Raw genomic sequence first — 22,598 nt, 5'->3', positions numbered from 1 at the left:
GGTTCCAAGAAAGGAGGATAATACAATCTACAGCCTAAGCCCATCTCTCCTGCTCCTTCCTTTTTTTTTTTTTTTTTAAGATGTTTGCTATAGGGCGTGTGTGCTTGCCATAGAAACAGAGAGAAATAGAGAGACAGAAAGCAAGAAATCACTCCCCCCTCCCCCAAGGAGGTGTCCACACCACAGTCCCTTTCAAGCTGCTAGGTCCAGGACTTGAACTGCAGTTGGCCGCGAGGGAGTCCAGCGAAATAACCATTATGCCATATGCCAGTCCCTCCTCTGATTTCTTTACACTAGCATTTCAGTGACTTCTTTCAGCTCAACCCACTATTGGAGCCCAGTTTCTCTGTTCCAGGTTGCAGTTAATCAGCATCTTTGTACAAGTGACAGGTGGCACTATAGCAAAATTTGGGAGTCAAACAAAAGGGGACCATTTTTTCTGGGGAACTGGGGAAGGCTTCATCAAAGATACAAAATTTGCGGGGTCAGATGGTGGCACAGCAGGAGAAGAGAAAGATTTTGATTATTTCTTACAGTATATGAAGGAGATTGTCATGTGCAGAAGAGAAAGAGAAAACAGCAGGTGTGAAGACACAAAAGCAAAAATACACACACAAAAAAAGCCCAACCTGGTATAGATTCAGGGATGGAGGGCAGAGGGTACATGCAGTTGCTAATGGAGCATGGTCATAACACAATCTCTTCTCCTCCATTCCTTCATCCTGTTGGGATTTAGGGCACACTCACACATGCTCAGGGTATTTTTCAAGCCACCTGGGCCAGGATTTGAAGCATTGTTGGCCATGTAGGATCCAACTCCTTTGATCACTAGGCTATAAGGCCAGTCTAGTATGTTTGATATTTTTAAGCAGAATGGCTAGAGCTAGAGTACAAGGTGGAGAAGGAAATGATGAAACAGGATAAAAGGTAGATGGTAAAGAGAATTGTAATTCTGCTAAGAAGGTTGAACCTCCTCGTGCTGGCAATGGGAGGGATAATATTTCAAATATTATCTGATTTGTATCTTAGAGTATTTCTTATGATTATAAGAAACATTCATTGACATGGCAACATTTAAAAAATAGTAAACTTAGCATATAGAGAATATTTGAGCGAGATTTCTGAAATCTAATTGGTAGGACTTAGGAATGTGAGAGGAAAACAAGAACGAAAGGCAAGCTTGGAAGAATAGCCACATGGCAATGTCATTACTGAGATGGGGACACCAGGTAAAGCTGGAGTTCAAAGGATTTGCAGTTAATCACTGGAACCAGTTCAGCTGCTCTGAGTTAAGTGGTATAAAGGGAAGGTTATGATCTCCATTCATCTCTCAAACCCTCAGTTCTCTTCTTAAGATTAAGGGATGCTGGAACCAGCAGTTAGCATAATGGCTATGTCACTGAACTTCCACGTGTCTGGTTGCAGTTCGAGTCCTGGACCCTGTGGCTTAAACTCACTCCAGGCGCGTGTGCATGCATGTCCAAGATCCCAAGAGGAGAATGGAGGAGAAGGGATTGTGGCATGGCCATCCCCCCTGGGGGCGTGATTTCTCGCTTTCTGTCTCTCTGTCTCTCTCTGTCTTTCTGGCGAGCACACGTGCCCTAGGGCAAAAATGTCTCAAAAAAAAAAAAAAAAGATTAAGGGATGCCAGCAGGATAGTCAGACTCAGGTCACCAGAGGAGACGCAGTTACCTCCAGGAAGGGACAAGTAAATTAAAATGCAAAGCTCAAAAGGAATCTCTAGTCTTGAGTTTTAGTTCTAGCTCACTCAGTCTACAGAAGGGTCAGTTCATTCTTTCCCCTATCTCTAGAATACGTTTTAAAGTATTTAACAGCTTTATTTAAGTATACATGACCTAAACTGTAAATACAATGTAAAAGGTTTTTAAAGTTTATTCATTCATTTTTCATGAGACAGAGAGAAAGATAGGCATCCCTAACAAGGTCTCCACACCATGTGACTAACCCCCAATCTCAGCTGGTCCAAATCAAGGTCATGCACACACAGCTGGTATATTCAGGTTCTGGGATTCACCAGGACCTTTTCTATGTGCATCAGTTGAATTACCACTGCACCACCATCTATCCTGTACAATTAGGAAAGCTCTAATTATATACACCCACTTACTTTTTACTTTCTATTTCTTTAGTTGCCTATTCTAGTCTTTTACTTATTCTACTTATTTTAGATTTTTCTCTTTCTTTCTACTTTCTTGAAGTGAATGTTTAGATCATTCATTTGAGACTTCTTTTCTAGTAGACATTTGGTACCACAAATTTCCATAATCTTGCAGTATTCCACAAATTTTGGTATGTTGTATACTTATTTCCATTTCATTCAAAACACTTCCTAATTTCCTCTTTGATATATTTTTTTCAACTATGGATCTAGAAGTGTTATATATGTTTTGAAAATATTTGAGAATTTTTCAAATATGTTTTTGTTATTGATTTCTAACTTAATTCCATTGTGATAAGAGAACAGACTTTGTAAGATTTCAGTTCTTTAAAATTATTTATGACCCAAAATATGAACTCTATCCAATATCTGACAAACCTTGAGGTTAATACAGTCTGGCTGGTGTGATAAAATTATATCAAGCTCAGTATTAGCACCAACTCCCAACAATCCCTTCAGTTTCCCCCCCCACCAGCTTTAGTGGTTTCCTCACATATATTCATTCATTCAGTCACCAGTATTTGCCTGACTACTCAAGGGGAACCCTCAGCAGATCTCCTATTTTACCTCTGTAAACATCTCTTCTTTATAGTACTCTATTAGAATTCTAACCACCTTGGTCTTCTCGGATTCTATTCTTTTGCCTCAATCCATTAAGTCTGTCAAGCTTTGAGTTTGTTCCCCTCTTTGTGCTATGGCCTGGAAACTCACTCAAAGCAATAACTGAGAGCAACCACAGGGCTCCCCTCATTATTTCCTACTTCTCAGGCATCAGTGTTCTTCCATGACTAGCTCACAGTATCTTGCAATCCATCTTCTCACACACATTGTTTTGTTTCAGCCATGAGGTAGATCTTGTCCCTGTATTCCATATTGGTTAGAATTAAAAGGTCTTTTGTTTGTTTGTTTCTTTAACTTGCAATAGGGTGTGTGCACTCTCCAGCAAGCAACAGAGAGAGAGAAGGGAGGGAAAGTGAGACAGATACCTCACAATTCCTACTCCTTCACTTCCCCTTTTGAGATTTTAGGCATGCATACACATGTGCACAGTGTATTTTTCAAACCCCCAGATCTGGAACTTGAACCATATAGTTTGCCATGTGGAATCCAGCTGTCTAACCACCATGCCATCATCCAGTCCCCATTTCTTTTCTCTTTCAAGCAGCCAGAAGGGATAAAGCTGTTTCCTAAATGGAAGAGATCCAGCCATCTCTTACTGCCTCATTCCTCTCTCCATATCAGCTTGGCCAGAGGCTATCACTTCCTGGCTACAGTCAAGACAAGCTCCATAAGTAGGAATTTCTCACACTTTTATTTTGCTAACAAATGCCCACAAATTAGTTTACAATGAGTATTTCTCGCTGGTATTACATAAAGGGTATAGTTGGCTCAGCTTTAGTGAGCTCAGCTAGTTTGGCTTGGTTCAACTCGATTTGTCTGGGCTCAGTTCAACTGACTTTTTGTTTTTGTTTTTTGTTTTGTTTTGTTTTGTTTTTAATGCCAGAGAGCACATCTGCACACAAAAGAGACAGAGAAAGAGAGAGGGAATACATCCCCTTGCATAGGACCCAGTCATGCCACAATCTCCATTCCTCCAGTTCTCCATCCCATCAGGATTCCAAACACACATGCACACACTCAGCATGAAATTGACAGAAACAGGACTCAAACCTGTTCAGCCACGTGGGATCCAGCATCTTTTTGCTCAATACCCAACTACTGGGCTATGGTGCCAGCCCTCTGTGCCTTATTACTCCAGAACTGAAGTTGAGTGCCTGATACTTTCTTGGTAAATGTCCAGAACAAGAGACACAGGCCAAAGTAAGCACAGAAATTTAAAGCTTCTGCTCAGTCATGGTATAACTCACATTTGTGCACTTCCATTGACCAGAGCAAGTCAACAGTGAAAGCCAAAGTTAAATGTGTGGGAAAGTACACTCTACCTATTCAAAGCATGCAAAGAATAGAAAAAGAGAAAATAATTATGGACAATTACAATCTTTTTTTTTGTATTCCATATTGGTTAGAATTAAAAGGTCTTTTGTTTGTTTGTTTCTTTAACTTGCAATAGGGTGTGTGCACTCTCCAGCAAGCAACAGAGAGAGAGAAGGGAGGGAAAGTGAGACAGATACCTCACAATTCCTACTCCTTCACTTCCCCTTTTGAGATTTTAGGCATGCATACACATGTGCACAGTGTATTTTTCAAACCCCCAGATCTGGAACTTGAACCATATAGTTTGCCATGTGGAATCCAGCTGTCTAACCACCATGCCATCATCCAGTCCCCATTTCTTTTCTCTTTCAAGCAGCCAGAAGGGATAAAGCTGTTTCCTAAATGGAAGAGATCCAGCCATCTCTTACTGCCTCATTCCTCTCTCCATATCAGCTTGGCCAGAGGCTATCACTTCCTGGCTACAGTCAAGACAAGCTCCATAAGTAGGAATTTCTCACACTTTTATTTTGCTAACAAATGCCCACAAATTAGTTTACAATGAGTATTTCTCGCTGGTATTACATAAAGGGTATAGTTGGCTCAGCTTTAGTGAGCTCAGCTAGTTTGGCTTGGTTCAACTCGATTTGTCTGGGCTCAGTTCAACTGACTTTTTGTTTTTGTTTTTTGTTTTGTTTTGTTTTGTTTTTAATGCCAGAGAGCACATCTGCACACAAAAGAGACAGAGAAAGAGAGAGGGAATACATCCCCTTGCATAGGACCCAGTCATGCCACAATCTCCATTCCTCCAGTTCTCCATCCCATCAGGATTCCAAACACACATGCACACACTCAGCATGAAATTGACAGAAACAGGACTCAAACCTGTTCAGCCACGTGGGATCCAGCATCTTTTTGCTCAATACCCAACTACTGGGCTATGGTGCCAGCCCTCTGTGCCTTATTACTCCAGAACTGAAGTTGAGTGCCTGATACTTTCTTGGTAAATGTCCAGAACAAGAGACACAGGCCAAAGTAAGCACAGAAATTTAAAGCTTCTGCTCAGTCATGGTATAACTCACATTTGTGCACTTCCATTGACCAGAGCAAGTCAACAGTGAAAGCCAAAGTTAAATGTGTGGGAAAGTACACTCTACCTATTCAAAGCATGCAAAGAATAGAAAAAGAGAAAATAATTATGGACAATTACAATCTCCCATAGCATCAAAGACTTGTTCCCTCTCAATGTATTTTTTCTGCCAATGTATTATATTAGTACAATGGCCCACTCTTCATAATACTGAGTGATAGTATTTTATAGATTAACATTTATTTGATTCTGGTCTTTCCTCCACCAGAAAATAAGCTTCATAAATGCGCATGCAAAGAATAGAAAAAGAGAAAATAATTATGGACAATTACAATCTCCCATAGCATCAAAGACTTGTTCCCTCTCAATGTATTTTTTTCTGCCAATGTATTATATTAGTACAATGGCCCACTCTTCATAATACTGAGTGATAGTATTTTATAGATTAACATTTATTTGATTCTGGTCTTTCCTCCACCAGAAAATAAGCTTCATAAATGCAAGGATAGTGCCTGATACACAGTAAGCAGTATAATAACTTATATGAATGAATGAGTATATGAATGAACAAATGTCTTCTAACTTCCCATGACATTAAGAAATGTGCTAGATACCATTTGATTACAATCTGTATAGGCTGAGTAGCCTAGGACCAAAAGATGCTTTGTGGTCCAGTCATTCTTGTGAGCTTGGCCCTGGTTTTGGCTCATAGAGAAAATAAAGTAGGGCTTTGCTTTTGTTTTTAACAGACCTGGCATCTAATTTTTAGTATGGGAAAAGGTCAGGTAACACTCTAAATTGTGAAGAAGCACAGTTTTCGTCAATTTAACATATTTGTCAATGTTTTTCTAATAACAAAACAATACACTACAGAAAAAGTTTATACCAATTCTAATATTCATTTCCTAGATTAGAGATGAGATAGAGGAGCTGTTTTTGTTTTTTATTTCATTTTCTTACAGGATATGCTCTGTTTTTTGTTTTTGTTTTTGTTTTCTTTTGTTTTGTTTTGTTTTGTTTTTGTTTTTTTAGAGGTTTTTGCTATAGGGTATATGCACTCACCAGAAAGACAGAGAGAGACAGAGAGACAGAAAGCGAGAAATCACACCCCCAGGGAGGATGGCCACGCTGCAATCCCTTCTCCTCCATTCTCCTCTCGGGATCTTGGGCATGTACACACACGTGCCTGGCATGAGTTTAAGCCACAGGGTCCCTATTTTTTGCATTTTAAACAGCCAAAGGCAAGACTGAACAGCGATTTATTCATAATAATCTGCTCTGCCACTTTAGAGTTGACTGAGAGTTGACAAGTTAATGAACTTCCCCAAGTCATCTTATGAGTAGTAATAATACATACATCCTAGGGTGTTTTTGTTTTTGTTTTTGAGGGTTCAACTACTGTATAAATTGTAAATGCTCTGTGCACACTGAAATATGGTGTTTTATTTGTACTGGGTGAATATAGTGAAATTGTCAAGGTTCAAGCTAGGCTTTTAACAGAGAGTTATTAATTTACTTGCTCAGCCTTGAACGCAGATTTCTTGACATTCTTTTAAAGTGTGGAATCTATTTCCTGAGCCATTACAGCCACTGAACCAAAAGCGGCCACAAGAGTTGACGTGTTGGTCATAGTACCATCGCAACACATACTCTGTACAGTTCCCAGGCTTCAAAGGTTCCAGACATCTAGGATCTAGGGTGAGAAAAGAATAAGGTATTATTATAAGTTTTTCTTTTATAAGAGAGAAAAATTAAAAATGTTATGAAATTATGTAAACTATTTATCCTCCATGTATATTGACAGGCCAATTTAGAAAATATGGTTCCAAGTTAGTGAAAGAAAAGTTTTTTAATACCCAAAATTATTCTCCTCACCCAAAATTCTACCACTATTCATTCTATGGAAAATACAGTCTTTGATCTTCATTAAATCCTATTAAAAATGTATGTTTTCCTGAAAGTACAGATGAAACTTCCCAGGCTAATACTTTAGAGGGAATCAGTTGACAGTACAAAAATAAGACTTCATTTACTTTGGATTTGATTTAAAATCAAATTAATGTTTGGAATAAAAATTATTCTAGCTTCCTGTACACATCCCCTCTCATTTTTTAAAACAGAAAACCCCATGATCACACTTTGTTGTGCTTACTAATAAGGAAAAATCTCTTTAAGTTGCTAAAAAGGTAAAACGAGTTCTCTTTCTATCACAATGATCTTTTTAAAGGTGCAGGCCTTATAGGACAAGACACTACAAGATATGTATACTACATGATAAGACCCCTAATATCACTTTATCACTGTAAAAAAAGGAGAGCTACCATGAAGACATATTATACTAATGAGGTCCCTTTAATTACAGAGCTTCCCATTTGTTAAATCTCTTTTTATTATGTGATAATCCATAGGATCATGATTAGAATTTTCTAGCTGAGGAAGTGATTCCAAGTTGAGAGAAGACAAAAAATAAAATAAAATGAAACTAAGAAAATAATCACTGTCAATAACACGTATTCTGTGAGATAGTTTATATGTCCATAAGCTTCATTTTTCAATACAAAACCAATCCTTTCTCTAGCTCCTTCATTCTTTCTCCACATTTGGAATATGTCTCAATTCATTTATTTTCTAAAATTAATTTCTAAGTATACTTTTCATAGGAAGACTTCTTAGACCAAATGGAAAAGAATAGATTTCCATCATCTCTGTTCTTAGGAACAACAAATTAAATAATGTATATTGTGTGATTTGTTTTCAAGCCAATTTAAGTTTCTTTTGGGCAAAAATGTTGTATCTCTTGCATGTTGTATAGAAAATATGTATATAGTAATAAATTTCTAGAGATATTAACTCTTCAGAAAATATATTGATAAATCAGCATCTAGATTTTAGCTTTTTTTTCTTTCTTGTGTAATCAAGGAGGCACAAATCCAAATGCCTTCACGTGCAAAGGCGATCTGTAAAACATAGGGAGCAGTAAGAACTAAGGTAAACAGGTGACCACAGTCCTCTCTAAAGGCTTTCAAATTAATATAATAAATACAGTAAGAACTTTTAAAATTTTTCAAAAATTTACTCCACAGCCAGTTTTCAAATTCTATTTTGTTGTCATAAAAGTCATGACATAATTTTTTTTTGAGATTTTTGGTATAATGTACATGAGCTTACTAGAGAGACAGAGACACAAAAAGTGAGAAATCGCCCCCCAGGGGAGATAGCCACAATCCCTCCTCCTTCACTCACCTCTCGAGATTTTGGGCACAAATGCACATGCACCCAGTGTGAGTTTGAAGCCACTGGGTCCAGGAGTCAAACGGCAGTCGACTATGTGGGAGTCCAGCAACATAACCATTATGCCAACTGCTGGTCCCCATGATGTATTTTTTCTATGCACAAATGCATCATGACTTTTCCAATGGCCCAATATATATAATCTGTGAAGAACATCTTTTGTCCTTCCTGTTTAGAGTCATAATACTTTCTCTCTGGATGAGATTTCAGAGACCATCCTTCCTATTTCTCCCTCCCACTGTAGACACAGCAGAAGACTGACATACCTTTCTTCCCGTTGTACACCAAGTTTTCTGCCCGTAAAATCAAAGTGGGACTTGGAGTTCTGGTTTCCATACCCTCTATCCCACCTTCAGGGATGTTGAGCAATGACTCGTGGGTTGTGACAGCGCTGGGTAAGGTAGTGGTAGCCAGCCCATCAGCCCATGTCGGCTCTGAAAGCTCCTCTTCTTCATCCTGGACTCCAGGGACACTGAACTACACACAAGAAATTTACAACCAGCGCTGGGTAAGGTAGTGGTAGCCAGCCCAACAGCCCATGTCGGCTCTGAAAGCTCCTCCTCTTCATCCTGGACTCCAGGGACACTGATCTACACACAAGAAATTTACAATTTTTGTTTCTGATATCAAGTTAAAAAATCAGCTTGATTTGGGGAACATTTAAGAAAAAGTTCAGACTAGTTGCATCTCCTCTATCCTCTGATATTAAGTATTTCAAGTAAAAATTTGGAGAATAATACCTCTCCAATGTGTCATATAGCCCTTAATACCCAAGTTGCGGGCTTTTCCACCATTTCATGGGGTGTACATGTGAGTATACACATATTATACACTCACAGTGCCCACTTCCAGGCACAGATGCTTTTGCATTGGGCTTTCCAGAGAGGTCTACATGCAGAATGTCAAAGAAATGAGGTTGGGAGTTTATCACCATTCTTTTTTAGTCACTGCTATGAGGAGAATAAATAACCACTAATTTCTTTAACATTTTTTTCATGAGCTTATCTCTCCATTTTCTAACATCAGAGAACTTAATATATTCCAAAATATCTGCCACAAGCTCAACAAATTTTGAGATTGGAAATTCAGATGGCAGAGAGCAATATACAGCTGAAATAAAAAGCAGTAACAGTCACTTTTCATCTTGATTGCTTGCCCAATCTCAGCTGAAAACACCTTTTGCCTGCCCTTCCTATTAACCAGACTCAAGTAAATGCCAAATGCCATAGGATGCTAAGCTTCTAGAAATTTCTGAGAAATGTTTGATAGCTAAGGAACAAAGGAGTATAATTTCAGAAGCAAATTTTCTGAACTAAAATTTCAAAGTTTCATCTAAATTTATAATATATAATGAAACAAGAAAGATGTTCTGCTTAAGAAAAAAAAAGATCATGTCAGATATTCTAGACTGCAACTGTCAGGAGCTAGGCAAATTTTTTATGGGAATGATTTTTTCCTCTCTTGGATGTCAGTTACATGGTTAAGTCATTCATTCACCTCAGCCCCAACAGTTTTGATTTATCCTTAAAAGGCCCTTTCTTGTTTGTATGCTTTCTGTTTCATTTAATAAGCGAGTCTGTGAACTATTGGGTCATTGGAAAAGTCATGACACACGACATGACATACGTCATGACTTTATCAACAACTCAATAGATAAGGCTGTCTTGATGCTGTTGTGCTTAGGGTTCATGGCATGCCATGACCACAGACAGCTGCCATCGTGAACGGTCCACTGCTATCTAAATAGGTTTTTTTTTTTTTAATTCTGTATGCACGAATTCACAAACATGCCACACACACCATGAGGGAAGGATAATTAATTCTATCACTTGTGTATGTGTATTTTTACAATGATTGAAATACTACCAGGTGAATCAGAGCAAATATTTCCATTAGGATTGGTCATCAGTTCTATATAAAAAACCCTCCATTCAAATACAAAGGTAACTTTTCACTGGCCCCTAAAAACCACTTCTGGTACAATCAACACTAAAATTGTGGAGCACTTAAGGTTTTTCTTTCTTTCAGAATGATTCCGACCGTACATATGGCAATTTGAATGTGAACTTTTTTTTAAATCATAGAACTAGGAAATTCAAGGTTAAAATATTTTCTATTTCTCACTTTCTACTGAAGGGAATCTAAAACTCCAAATGATTAAAGAACTTCTCAAAAGTTACTAGTAAACTAGTGGCAAAATCTGAGAAAAATTCTGTTCTTAGGAAAGAAACACTGCTGTTTTTGGTTGCACATGTTTCATTTTAAGTAAGAAATAAGAGTTTGAAGAGTTTACAAAGAGTTTGAAGAGTTTACCAGACATAAAAACATTATTTATACTTCAGATCTACTGTAAGATGAGAACATTCCTTTGAAGGCAGCATGAAGGTTATTGTCAAGGAATTAACTCAGTCTTTAAACCTAACTTTTCCAGGTCCTGAGGCCTCATAGTTTATTCTTTACCTCTTGTAAGTTTAGAAATGTGTGTTTTCTATCTCAATCACAATCATATAAGAATTTTAGCAACCATAATATTACACTGCAAGTTCTCAAAATTTTTGAGAGGTTTTTCGCTATAAGGCATGTGCGTTTGCCAGACAGACAGAGAGAGATAGAGAGACAGAAAGCGAGAAGTCACCCCCCAGGGGGGATGGCCACGCCGCAATCCCTTCTCCTCCATTCTCCTCTCAGGATCTTGGGCACACATGCACACGTGCCCGGCATGAGTTTTAAGCCACCAGGTCCGGGATGCGAACCGCAAATACATGGGAGTCCAGTGAGATAGCCATTACGCTAACTGCTGGTCCCCAGAATAAAAATTTTTAATAAATGAAAATAATTTCATCAATTTTCTGACTCAGTGAGATTTCAGATTTAAACAAATACATAATTATAATGGTTCACAGTTTTTATAATTTTCTTCCTTATTACAAAAGCAAACATGTTCACTGACGAGAATTTTAGAACACATAGAGAAGAAAATCAGTCCAAATTGCAGAGATAATCATTTTTCATATTCATATGTGTTTTTGTTGTCTTTTTTTCCTATGTGCATATACTTTTATTTACTACCAAAAAATGCTATTGGTTTTTGTATGCTGTATGCTTTTTTATTTATTATAATCATTCCATATGTTTTATTTTGATTCAATAACACTTTTTAATACAGATTATGTATAACTTCAATGGTCGTTCTTGCACACTTAATTTATTTTTACTTTTCTTTTACAAACCTCATGGGTAATTACAGTGTCAAAGAAGACACACATTTAAGGCTTTTGAGACTAAGTTGTCTCCAAAACGTTTTTGATAAATTTGCACACTAAGAGCATATTTTTCTAAACAATCACCATTTATTAGCAATTGTGACTGAAAAAAAGAGATGTTTAGGTGAAAAATTCTTCAGCTGATCTATATGGTTCTGCAACTACCCCACCCACACATTTACAACCTCATCTTCCCCTTCTCCCAGCATATTTTGCCATGATCTTTTATTTATTCCATTTCTTCAATCTGTCTCAGTCTCAAAACTCAACCCTCTCACCACAGTCCACAGAAAATTGGTCTTCATCTGCAAAACCTTCTCCAGTAACTCTGTCAACACTATTTCTTTCTAGATGACACACAATACTATCTTTATTGACCCTGGTGATTAAGAACTTAACCATTAGCTTTATTCTATTAAGAGTAGCAGAATATGCCACTCCAAAATATGCCAAGTTGCCATATTGACTATGTTGAGCTGAAAGCAATAAAGAAGAAACGGACACAAGAAGAGCTCTTTGTCATTTCTCATTTGCCTAAAAGCAGGATGTACAAAGAGAGAGTTAATTACCAGAGACAATGCTAGAACCTTATCCCAGATGATGTTACCTAACAAACTTTTCTCATTAGCCTTTATCTTTCTTACCTTCCATTAGTTTCCCCATATATTTACTACCTTTGAAAGTCAAAGTTCTTTTCGTTGTTGGTTTTTGTTTTGTTTGGTTTTGTTTTGTTTGGTTTTCTCCTTTCGTTAAGATCCTATGTCAGACCTGCTTTCTGAGCACCATCTGCCCACCGGGAGGCTTGGGTTCTAGTCCTATGAGGCTTCTCCCATCATGAGGGGAGCCCAACACCCCAGGTTTGCCTTTGGGACTTCCAGCCCTATGTCCTGTGTACTGTAAACTCATGACTTGAGCCCCTTCACTATGTTATATCTCCTTAGTTCATCCCCAGTTCATCAGGAGGTGAAAGATTGGTAGAAGAGTCAACCACCTGAAGCTACCTATATAAACTTAATCTGCTCTGATCTGGATGACTCTACCTTCTAGTAGGAACATACTTGGGATTTAAAGGAGATATTCCCCTCCTCTGATACTACAAAATCTACTCCAATAAATAGGAAGAAGTGAATACTGTTTCAGATGACCAAAAACCAGTGCAGAGACAGAAGAAACATGAGAAAAGAAGGAAATAACTCTCATCCTAGGGAACATAATAAACCCTCACCAACAAAGAACAGCACAGAAGAATTCACAGAAATGTCAGAAAAAGAATTCTAAACATATTGTGACAAAAGTCAACGAGATACAAGAGGAAACACAATCAATTCCAGGAAATGAGAAAATCATTCTAGGATATGAAATAGAAATTCCATAAAGAAACAGACACCCTAAAAAGGAATCAAATGAAATTTCTGGAAATGAAGAATACAATACAGAAATGAAAATCTCCTCTGAGGGCCAGCAGGTGGCATAGAAGTTATGGTGCTGGACTCCCACGTGGCCGACCATGGTTGGAGTCCCAGACCCAGTGGCTTGAAACTCATGCCAGGCATATGTGCATGGGGGCTCAAAATCCCAAGAGGAGAATAAAGGAAACAGGATTGTGGCATGGCCATCCTCCCAAGCACACACACCCTATGACCAAAAATAAAATAAAATAAAATAAAATAAAATAAAATAAAATAAAATAAAATAAAATAAAATAAAGACAAGAGAAATGTAAAGTTACTTACAAAGGTTATACTGTTAGGCAAACATCAGATCTCTTCACTAAAACAATGGAAGTGAGGAAAGAATGGGAAAACATATTCAAAATGTTCAAAGAAAAACAATTTTAATGAAGAATACTATACCCAGTAAGATTATCCTTCAAACGAGAAGAAATAAAATCATTCTCAGATAAACAAAAACTGAAAGAATTCACCAACACCAGCTCTTCAAGAAGTACTGCAAGGAGTATGTCAGAAAAACTAAAGAAAGAAGGACAAACAAAATAAAAGAACAACAACAATAACAAAAAAAAAACAATAAATGGCTAACAGAATGGCAAGGATAAGTCTGCAAATATCAATAATAATGTTGAATGTTAGTGGATTAAATTTTCCAACTAAAAGACACAGACTGACTGAATGGATTAAAAAAACAGGAGCTCTTTATATGCTACTTACAAGAAACACACCTCATTGATAAAGATATATATAAACTAAAAGTGAAGGGCTGGAAAAAGATATTCCATGCAAATGCAAACCCAAAAAAGGCTGGAATCGTGATACTGATTTCAGAAAAAATAGACTTCAAGACAAAAGCTGTAAGAAGAGACAAAGAAGGAAATATAACACTTATAAATATCTATGCACCCAACACTGGAGCACCCAATACGTGAAAGAGAGACTGTCAGATTTAAAGGGAGAGAGAGACTACAACACAATAATCATTGGCCATTGCAACACCCCACTGTCTCCTCTGGACAGATCATCTAGATAAAAAAATAAACAGAGATGGGAACAGCAGTTAGCGTAATGGCTATGTCACTGAACTCCCACGTAGTGGACCACCGTTCGTGTCCTGCACCCGGTGGCTTAAAACTCACGCCGGGTGCATGTGCATGCCCAAGATCCCAAGAGGAGAATGGAGGAGAAGGGATTGCAGTGTGACCATCCACCCTGGGGGGGGGGTGATTTCTCACTTTCTGTCTCTCTGCCTCTCTCTGTCTGTCTGGCAAGCACATGCGCCCTATAGCAAAAACCTCTCCAGAAAAAATAAAATAAACAGAGATACAAGATCTAAATGATACCATAAATCAAATAGACTTAACAGACATCTATAGAATATTCACCCAACAACTAAAAAATATGCAATTTTCTCACTGTTACATGGAACCTTTTCAAAGATTGATCACATAATAGGGCACAAACCAAGCCTTTACAAATTCAAAAGGATAGGAACCAGCAGATGGCATAATGTTGCAGGACTCTCATATGGCTGACCATGGTTCAAGTCCCAGTCCTGGTGGTTTGAAACTCACACTGGGTGCATGTCCAAAATCCTGAGAGGAAAATGGAGAAGGGATTGTGGCATGGTCATCTGCCCTGGGAAGTGATTTCTTGCTTTCTTTTTCTCTGTTTCCTTCTCTCTGTCTTTCCAATGAGCACACATGCCCCACACCGAAAACCTTCCTTAAAAAAAAAAAAAAAAAAAAAAAAAAAACTGAAATGGATAGAAAACATATCCAGCATCATTTCTGACCACAATGAAATCAAACTTGAAATAAATTACAGAAAGAACCCTCAAAAATACACAAACATTTCTGTCTCTATGTCTCTCTCTGTCTGTCTGGTGAGCGCACGCGCCCTACAGTGAAAATCTCTCCAAAAAAAAAAAAAATACACAAACACATGAAAAATAAACAACTTACTCCTGAATGACTTCATAACCACTGAAAAAATTAAGACTGAAATCAAAAGATTCCTTGAAGCCAATGTTAATAAATGACTATGAATAACCTATGGAACACAGCAAAAGCAGTCATAAGAGGGAAGCTCATAGCAACTAGTACCTTAAAGAAAAAAGTAGAAAGGTAGCAAATAGACAAAATGATAACACAGCTCAGAGAATATGAAAAAAATACCAAGAGAGGGACCAGCAGTTGGCATAATGGCTATGTTGCTGGACTCCCATGTAGTTGACCGCAGTTTGAGTCCCGGACCTAGTGGCTTAAACTCACACCGGGCGCATGTGCGTGCGTGCCCAAGATCCTGAGAGGAGAATGGAGAAGGGATTGCAGCATGGCCATCCTCCCTCGGGGGTGATTTCTAGCTTTCTGTCTCTCTCTCTGTCTGTCTGGCAAGCGCATGCGCCCTATAACAAACAAACAAACAAAAAAAAACTCTCCAAAAAAAAAAAGAAAAAGAAAAGAAATACCAAGAGAAAATAAATAATGAAGATTTGAGCAGAAATCAATGAATAGATAATAACTATACAGAAAATAAATGAAACCAAAAGCTGGTTATTTGAGAAGATAAACAAAATTGACACACTGTCAGCTAGATTAATCAAGAAGAAAAGAAAAAGGAACCAGATAAATCAATTCAGCAGTGAAACAGGCACTATTACAACAAACATAACAGAGATACAAAAGATCATGAGAGAATACTATGTACAATTATACACCAAGAAACAAGAAAACCTAGGGGAAATGGGCAAATTTCTGGACACATATAACTTACCAAGATTGAACCAGGAAAAAAGAAAGAAAGCCTGAAGAGACCAATAACAACCAATGAGATTGAATCGGTAATAAATAGTCTCCCAAAAAAGAAAAGTTCAGGTCCTGATGGCTTCACTTTCGAATTCTACAAAACTTTTAAAGAACTAATCCCAATTCTCCTCAAACTATCTTTAAAAATCCAAAAGAAAGGAACTCTCCAAAATTCATTGTATGAATCCTCTATCATCCTTATCCCCAAAACAGACAAGGACATAACAAAAAAAGAAAGCTACAGATCAATACCCCTGATGAATACAGATACAAAAATTCTCAATAAGATACCAGCAAATTGCATCCAACAACACATTAAAAAGATTATACATCAAGACCAGGTAGGCTTTATTCAAGGGAAACAAGGATAGTTCAACATATGCAAAACAATAAATGTAATGTATCACATTAACAGAAGGAAAGATTTAAAAAACTATATGATCATATCAATTGATGCAGAAGAAGCACTTGATAAAATACAATATTCTTTCAAGATTAAGACTCTCAGTGAAACTGGCATAGAAGAAACATTTATCAATACAATAAAAGCCATCTATGGCAAACACATAACTAACATCATACTGAATGAGAAAAAGTTGTAAGCTTTTGACAAAAAACTGGAACAAGACAAAGCTACTCACTTTCTCCAATCCCTGTGAACATAGTACTGGAAGTCCTAGCCAATACAATCAGAAAAGACAGTAAAATAAAAGGCATTCAAGTGAGAAAAGAAGAAATGAAATAATCTCTATTTGCAGATGATATGATTATATGCATAGAAAATCTAAAAGAATCCACAAAATCCCATTCACAATAACCAATCACAAAAAATAGGACACAGAAGAATAAGCCTAATCAAGGAAGTGAAAGACCCCTAAAAGGAAAACTATGAAAAATTTAAAAAAGAAATAGAAAATCATACAAAAAAGTAGAAAGACATCCCATGTTCCTGGATTGGAAGAATAAATAGAATAAAAATGTCCACCATAGCCAAATTAATCTGCAAATTCAATGTAATTCTAATCAAACTACCAGAGATATTCTTCACAGAAATAGAAAAAAAATAATAAAATTTGTCTTGAATCATAAAAGGCCCCATACTGTCAAAGCAATCTTGTGCAAACAGAATAAAGTAGAGGCATCTCCCTTCCTGACCTCAAAATATATTGCAAAGCTGTGATAATAAAAACAACATGGCATTGACACAAAAATGGGCAGGTAGACCAATGAAACAGAATTAAGACCATGAAATAAATAGCAAAATATACAGCCCAACTGATTTTCAAGAGCACAAGACAATATAGGAGGGAAAAGAGACTCTTTAGCAAATGATGCTGGAAAAACTAGATATCCACCTATATAAAAGTGAAACTGAACCCCTATCTCTCACCATTAACAAAAATCAACTCAAAAATTGGATTAAGGATCTAAACATAAAACCTCAAACCATAAAACTACTGGTGAAAAATACAGGAGACTCTTGGAGACATCAGAGTAGGCAAAGACTTCTTAAATAAGACCTCCAAAACATAGGTAATAATCCCAAAGGTAGGCAATTGATACTACATCAGGCTAAAAAGTCTCTGCACAAGCAAAGAAACAATAATTAGAGTAAGAAGATAACCCTGAGAGTGGGAGAATATATTTACAAACTATGCCTCAGATAAAAGACTGATTCTGGTTAGAATATGCAAGGAACTTAAGCAGTTTACCTGCCCACCCCAAGAAAAAAAATTAACCAATCCAGTAGAAAAGATGGGCAAATGAGCTGAACAGACAACTCTAAGGAAGACATACAAATGGTCAAAAAGCATATGAAAAAATGCTCAGTATTTCTTATCATATGGGAAACACAAATCAAAACCACAGTGAAATAATCACTTAACCCCAGTCAGAATGGTTAAGATTGAAACAATAAAGAATAAATTCTGGAGAGGCTTCAGTGAAAAGGGAACCCTCTTACACTATCAATAGGAATGTAAATTAGTACAGACCCTGTGGAGAACAAAGTGGAAGTTCCTCAGAAACCTTCAAATAGAACTACCATACAATTCAGTAATTCCACTCTTGGGTGTATACCCATAGGATAGAAAAACCCTTAGTCAGAAAAACACTTGCACATCCATGTTTATTGCAACATTATTCACAACAGCTAGGACATGGAACCAGCCCAAATATCTAAGAACAGATGAGTGGATTAAAAAATGTGTCAAATGTACTCTATGGAATACTAACTGGCTACACAAAAAACAATGAGACCCTGACATTTGATACAGAATGGATGAATATGGAAGATTTCATGCTAAGTGAGGCAAGGTAGACTATGAAAGACAGGCATTGACTGGCTGAATGTCTGCACTTTATAGTAGAAACAGAAAGATAGGAAGGTATAATACCAGGGAGAGTAACTGTAGATATTAGAGACAGTGTAGGAGGGGGTGGGTAATAGGAGGTGAGAGGAAGGAAACATTTAATAGACACAAAAGTGAAAAGTTATCTGTTGATGATAATGCATATGGTAATATCTTTGACTTGACTAATATGTACTGTATTCATGCTGAGAAAAACCATGTTGTACACTGTAAAGATATGAAGTAAGTAAACGTAAATTTAAAATATAACTATTTACATACAAATAAATTTTAAAAAAAGATTCTATATCAGCTCAGCTCTAGTGACTCTGTTGTTACTAATTACTAAGTGCTCTTATGAGTATGTGAACTACACATGTTAATAAACTTGTTTTTCTCTTGTTAATCTGCTTTTTATCAGTCTAATTTATGGAGCTCCAAGCAATGAACTTAAAACAGGTAGACAGAAAGAAAAAACAAAAAAACCTTTTCCTCCCTCAAGCTATCTTGTATCTTGTTTCATGTGTATAAATATCACTTCTCTGATCAGAGAAATTAAACCATGACATATCTTTCTGTTTCTTTCTCTCTTTTCTCTTCCTTTTCTTTCCTTCCTTCTCTCTCTCTCTTTTTTAAAAACCTTAATAACATAGCTCAGACTAATAGTAGCTACTGAATAAATAAACAGGGGTTATTCTTTTGCTTCCACTCATCTTTAGTCTGAAATTAATAAGAACATGCAAAGAGAGAAAGACTATATTGGATTGTCCAATTCCTCAAGGCTTTACTGTTAATAATTTTTAAAACAAAAGACTGGGCCCTAACATACCTTCCAACTCTAAAAGTAGCCCAAATGTAACCAGCAAATTACACACCAAATTCTTGACAGTGTTTTCATCTAGAGAGTGGAGGAGGAAAAGAACTCTGGAGGGAACCAGGCAGGAGTTACCTGAAGCAAGACCTGTGAACTAACGGAAATCCTGGTGATGGACAATCAGGTGTTGGTTGTATTCTGGTTTTTATTTTTGTTTTTTGTTTGTTTGTTTGTTTTTAATAAATCTTAAACCTAAAAATATAAGCCCACCAATCAACTCTGCACATTTCTACTCCAGCCTGCCTCAGAAGAGGTTTAGTTTTGGCTCCAAGCAGGGGTTTACCACAGTAAAAGACACAACAGAGGAGTCTAAGGATGTGCAAGGGGCTGAAACCTAGAGTCCGGGGCTATTGCGTGCACTGGACAAGCACATGTGCTATGGGCATTCTCCTTCAGACTCTGAGCTGATCTTTAAAGGGAGGAAAACAAACTCAGTGCAGCATCCCAGGAACATGAATGGACAAAACGAAAGATTACTGACCAGGTGCCAGACAATTCCAGAGGGTCTTTTAGTTTTTGATTTCCAAATATTTTTCTCATGATTCATTTACCTAGAATCTTGTATATATTACAGACAAGCCCTCATATCTGAGCTCATGTCTGCTCTGGATGAATGCTAGCGATCATCTGCATCAGCCTTATATTGAGGTTTAGGATTTTCCCAGCGGTGCTAGTCAAAATTTCTCCCTCTGGGGTGTAGGGATTCTGCTACCGCACAGCTGGCTCCTTCCAGATGTCTGGTTTTCAGCAGCCTTTTCGACTCTTCCTAGGCAATAACTTCTTTATCAGGTTCTGGCACTGAAGAACTTACACTGTAGGCTCTTAATCTGCATTTTGGGGTTGTTGAGGACCTTCAGGAACACTTTGAACTGGAGCTGCACCTCCCTGAGATACTACAACTTTTATAGATGTGTAGAATGCATGGTTTTATTCTGTTTAAACTTTCTCATATATCAGTATAATACTCTATTCTGGCATTTTCTGGTAAATGTTTTTGACTGCTCTCATCATGTACATTTAGGACAGGAAGAACATCCTAATAATAATCCCTTATTTTACAAACTAGGAGACCAAGACTTGAAGAAAATAAGTCATTCACCCAATATCAGTGATCAGATTTCATTTCTAAAATGTCACTGTAAAATACAATATAAACTTTTTTAAAAACTACATATATTGCATATGCATCACAACTTCAGAAATAGTGAAGTAGGGAAAATATAAAGTTTGGAGTTGAGAATATAATGCACTCAGCTTCAGCAGTGCAACAACAAACCAGATTTCCTGACTTCCAAGTCTGGGTATTTTTTTCTAGATCAGTTTCGAATATGTTCTGTTTTTTTTTGTTTTTTTTTTTAATTCACAGGATAGGCAATGCTTATATTCTAAGGGTAATAAGTCTATTGTTAGCAATATATAGTGATTAAAAAACAACTTCACATAGCAGTACTAATAATTTGTAGTTACACAGTTTTAATAAGAACAATTTAATTTTTTGACCACCTACAATGAGAGTATTAATTTATTTTACTGTAGTGACTGATAAAGAGATTTGTCTGTATATATGACTTAGTCAAGACTATTTATAGTTAGATCTGATTTCAGGAAATTAACTTAATTTGGAAAAGTGGAAAAAACTAAAATAAACATTGGACTCAATCTCATGTCTTTTAAAGTTTTCAACAGCATTGACTGTGGATTTTAATAAGTCTACTTTATTTAATAGTCAGTATAATATGACTGAGTGGCATCAGCAGATGGTGTGGTGGTTTAGGTGCTGAACTCCAACATGGCCAACAGTGGTTTGAGTCCCAGACTTGGCAGCTTGCTCTATCACTTTCCCTCTCTCTCTCTGTCTCTCTCTGGTGAGTATGTGCACCCTATAGCAAATTGAAAAATAATAATAAAAAAATAAAATTAAAAACATGATTGAGCAACCTACAAAATTTAACTTCTAGAGGACAATTGAAGAAAACATAACTGTGCTCATTTATGTGGTCTACTATTCCATTGTCAGAGGCTTAATATCACATTTAAATATATCCCATAGTGTTACAGGCAGGTCTTAAGAAAATTCAGCCAAATGAGATTGGATATAAATGAAATAATTCAATGATGTTATTTTAAAAAGAGGGCAAAATATGAAACTATCAACTATAATGGATAAAATGGACAGGAAGAGGGGACCAGAAGTTAGCGTAATGGCTATGTCACTGAACTCCCATGTAGTCGACTGCAGTTTGAGTCCCAGACCGGGTGGCTTAAACTCACGCCAGGTGCGTGTGCATCCATGCCCAAGATCCTGCGAGGAAAATGGAGGAGAAGGAATTGCGGCATGGCCATCCCTCCCTGGGAAGTGATTTCTGGATTTCTCTCTCTCTGTCTTTCTCTGTCTTTCTGGCGAGCACATGCGCCCTATAGCAAAAATCTCTCCAAAAAAAAAAAAAATGGACAGAAAGTAGAAAGAAATGGGACATTAATTATGATTATATGGTTATTAATAAGACAAGAAAAGAAGTGTTCCTAATCTAATAGTAGAAATATAGATCAGGAAAGGGGTAGTTAGGGTGGATAAAGGGATATTAAGAACATAGCAAAGGGGAACCATCAGTTAGCGTAATGGCTATGTCACTGGATTCCCACGTAGTCGACCGTGGTTCGCGTCCTGGACCCGGTGGCTTGGAACTCACACCGGGCGCGTGTGCGTACGTGCCCAAGATCCCGAGAGGAGAATGGAGGAGAAGGGATTGCGGTGTGACCATCCCCCCTGGGGGGTGATTTCTCGCTTTCTGTCTCTATGTCTCTCTGTCTGGCGAGCGCACGTGCCCTACAGTGAAAACCTCTCCAAAAAATAAAAGAACATAGCAAAGAAGAACCAGTGAGTGTGGGAGGTAAAGTAAGAGTTCAGTTATGAATAGGTTATCGGGTGCCTGGCTGGTTGGTGGGATTTCAAGAATGCCCATAATGAGCAATATGAACAACCTCCCATGTTAGATGCCTACGCGAGGCCTAGCATAAGGTGTGCACAGGCCATCAAGAGTATGAACAGGCCCAGGAGGAAGTCCTGGACTGGGGAGGCAGATAGGACCATTGGCATGTATGGACCCAAAAAAAGAATGCAGAAGAAGAGAAGCAGGCTGAGAACGGATCTCAGATAAACTACGTTTAAACATTTAAGAGGTAGGCAGGGAAAGAAAAACCATGCTTAGAGGGGTAAGAGGAGATCAAGTTCAGAGAGGATTCTCAAAATCCTGGAAACAGTTTCAACAATATTTTAATAGCCATAGTGTTATATGCAGGGGGAAAAAAAGAATTTTACAATTAGAAAGTTGCTGGTGACTTTTTCAGAAGAATTTCCAT

At 37.4% G+C, this 22,598-nt stretch overlaps 1 protein-coding gene across 1 annotated transcript in view; it reads right to left on the bottom strand.

Moving 5' to 3' along the window:
* Positions 1 to 6,543: 6,543 nt before the first annotated feature.
* LOC102481117 (collagen alpha-1(XXVIII) chain) overlaps positions 6,544 to 22,598 on the bottom strand; it is a gene marked incomplete at its 5' end in the record, with an annotated part of 182,282 nt that continues 166,227 nt past the window's right edge. The window contains 2 exons of the mRNA XM_006165543.3: positions 6,544 to 6,894; positions 8,759 to 8,969. Of these exons, the coding sequence (XP_006165605.1) occupies positions 6,722 to 6,894; positions 8,759 to 8,969 (384 nt within the window). The remainder of the gene's footprint in view (positions 6,895 to 8,758; positions 8,970 to 22,598) is intronic.

Source organism: Tupaia chinensis, unplaced genomic scaffold (genome assembly GCF_000334495.1).
Source record: "Tupaia chinensis unplaced genomic scaffold, TupChi_1.0 Scaffold143951_1, whole genome shotgun sequence".
NCBI lineage: Eukaryota > Metazoa > Chordata > Mammalia > Scandentia > Tupaiidae > Tupaia > Tupaia belangeri.
The sequence above is the reverse complement of the archived record's forward strand: the minus strand, read 5'-3'. Positions and strand labels throughout refer to the sequence as shown.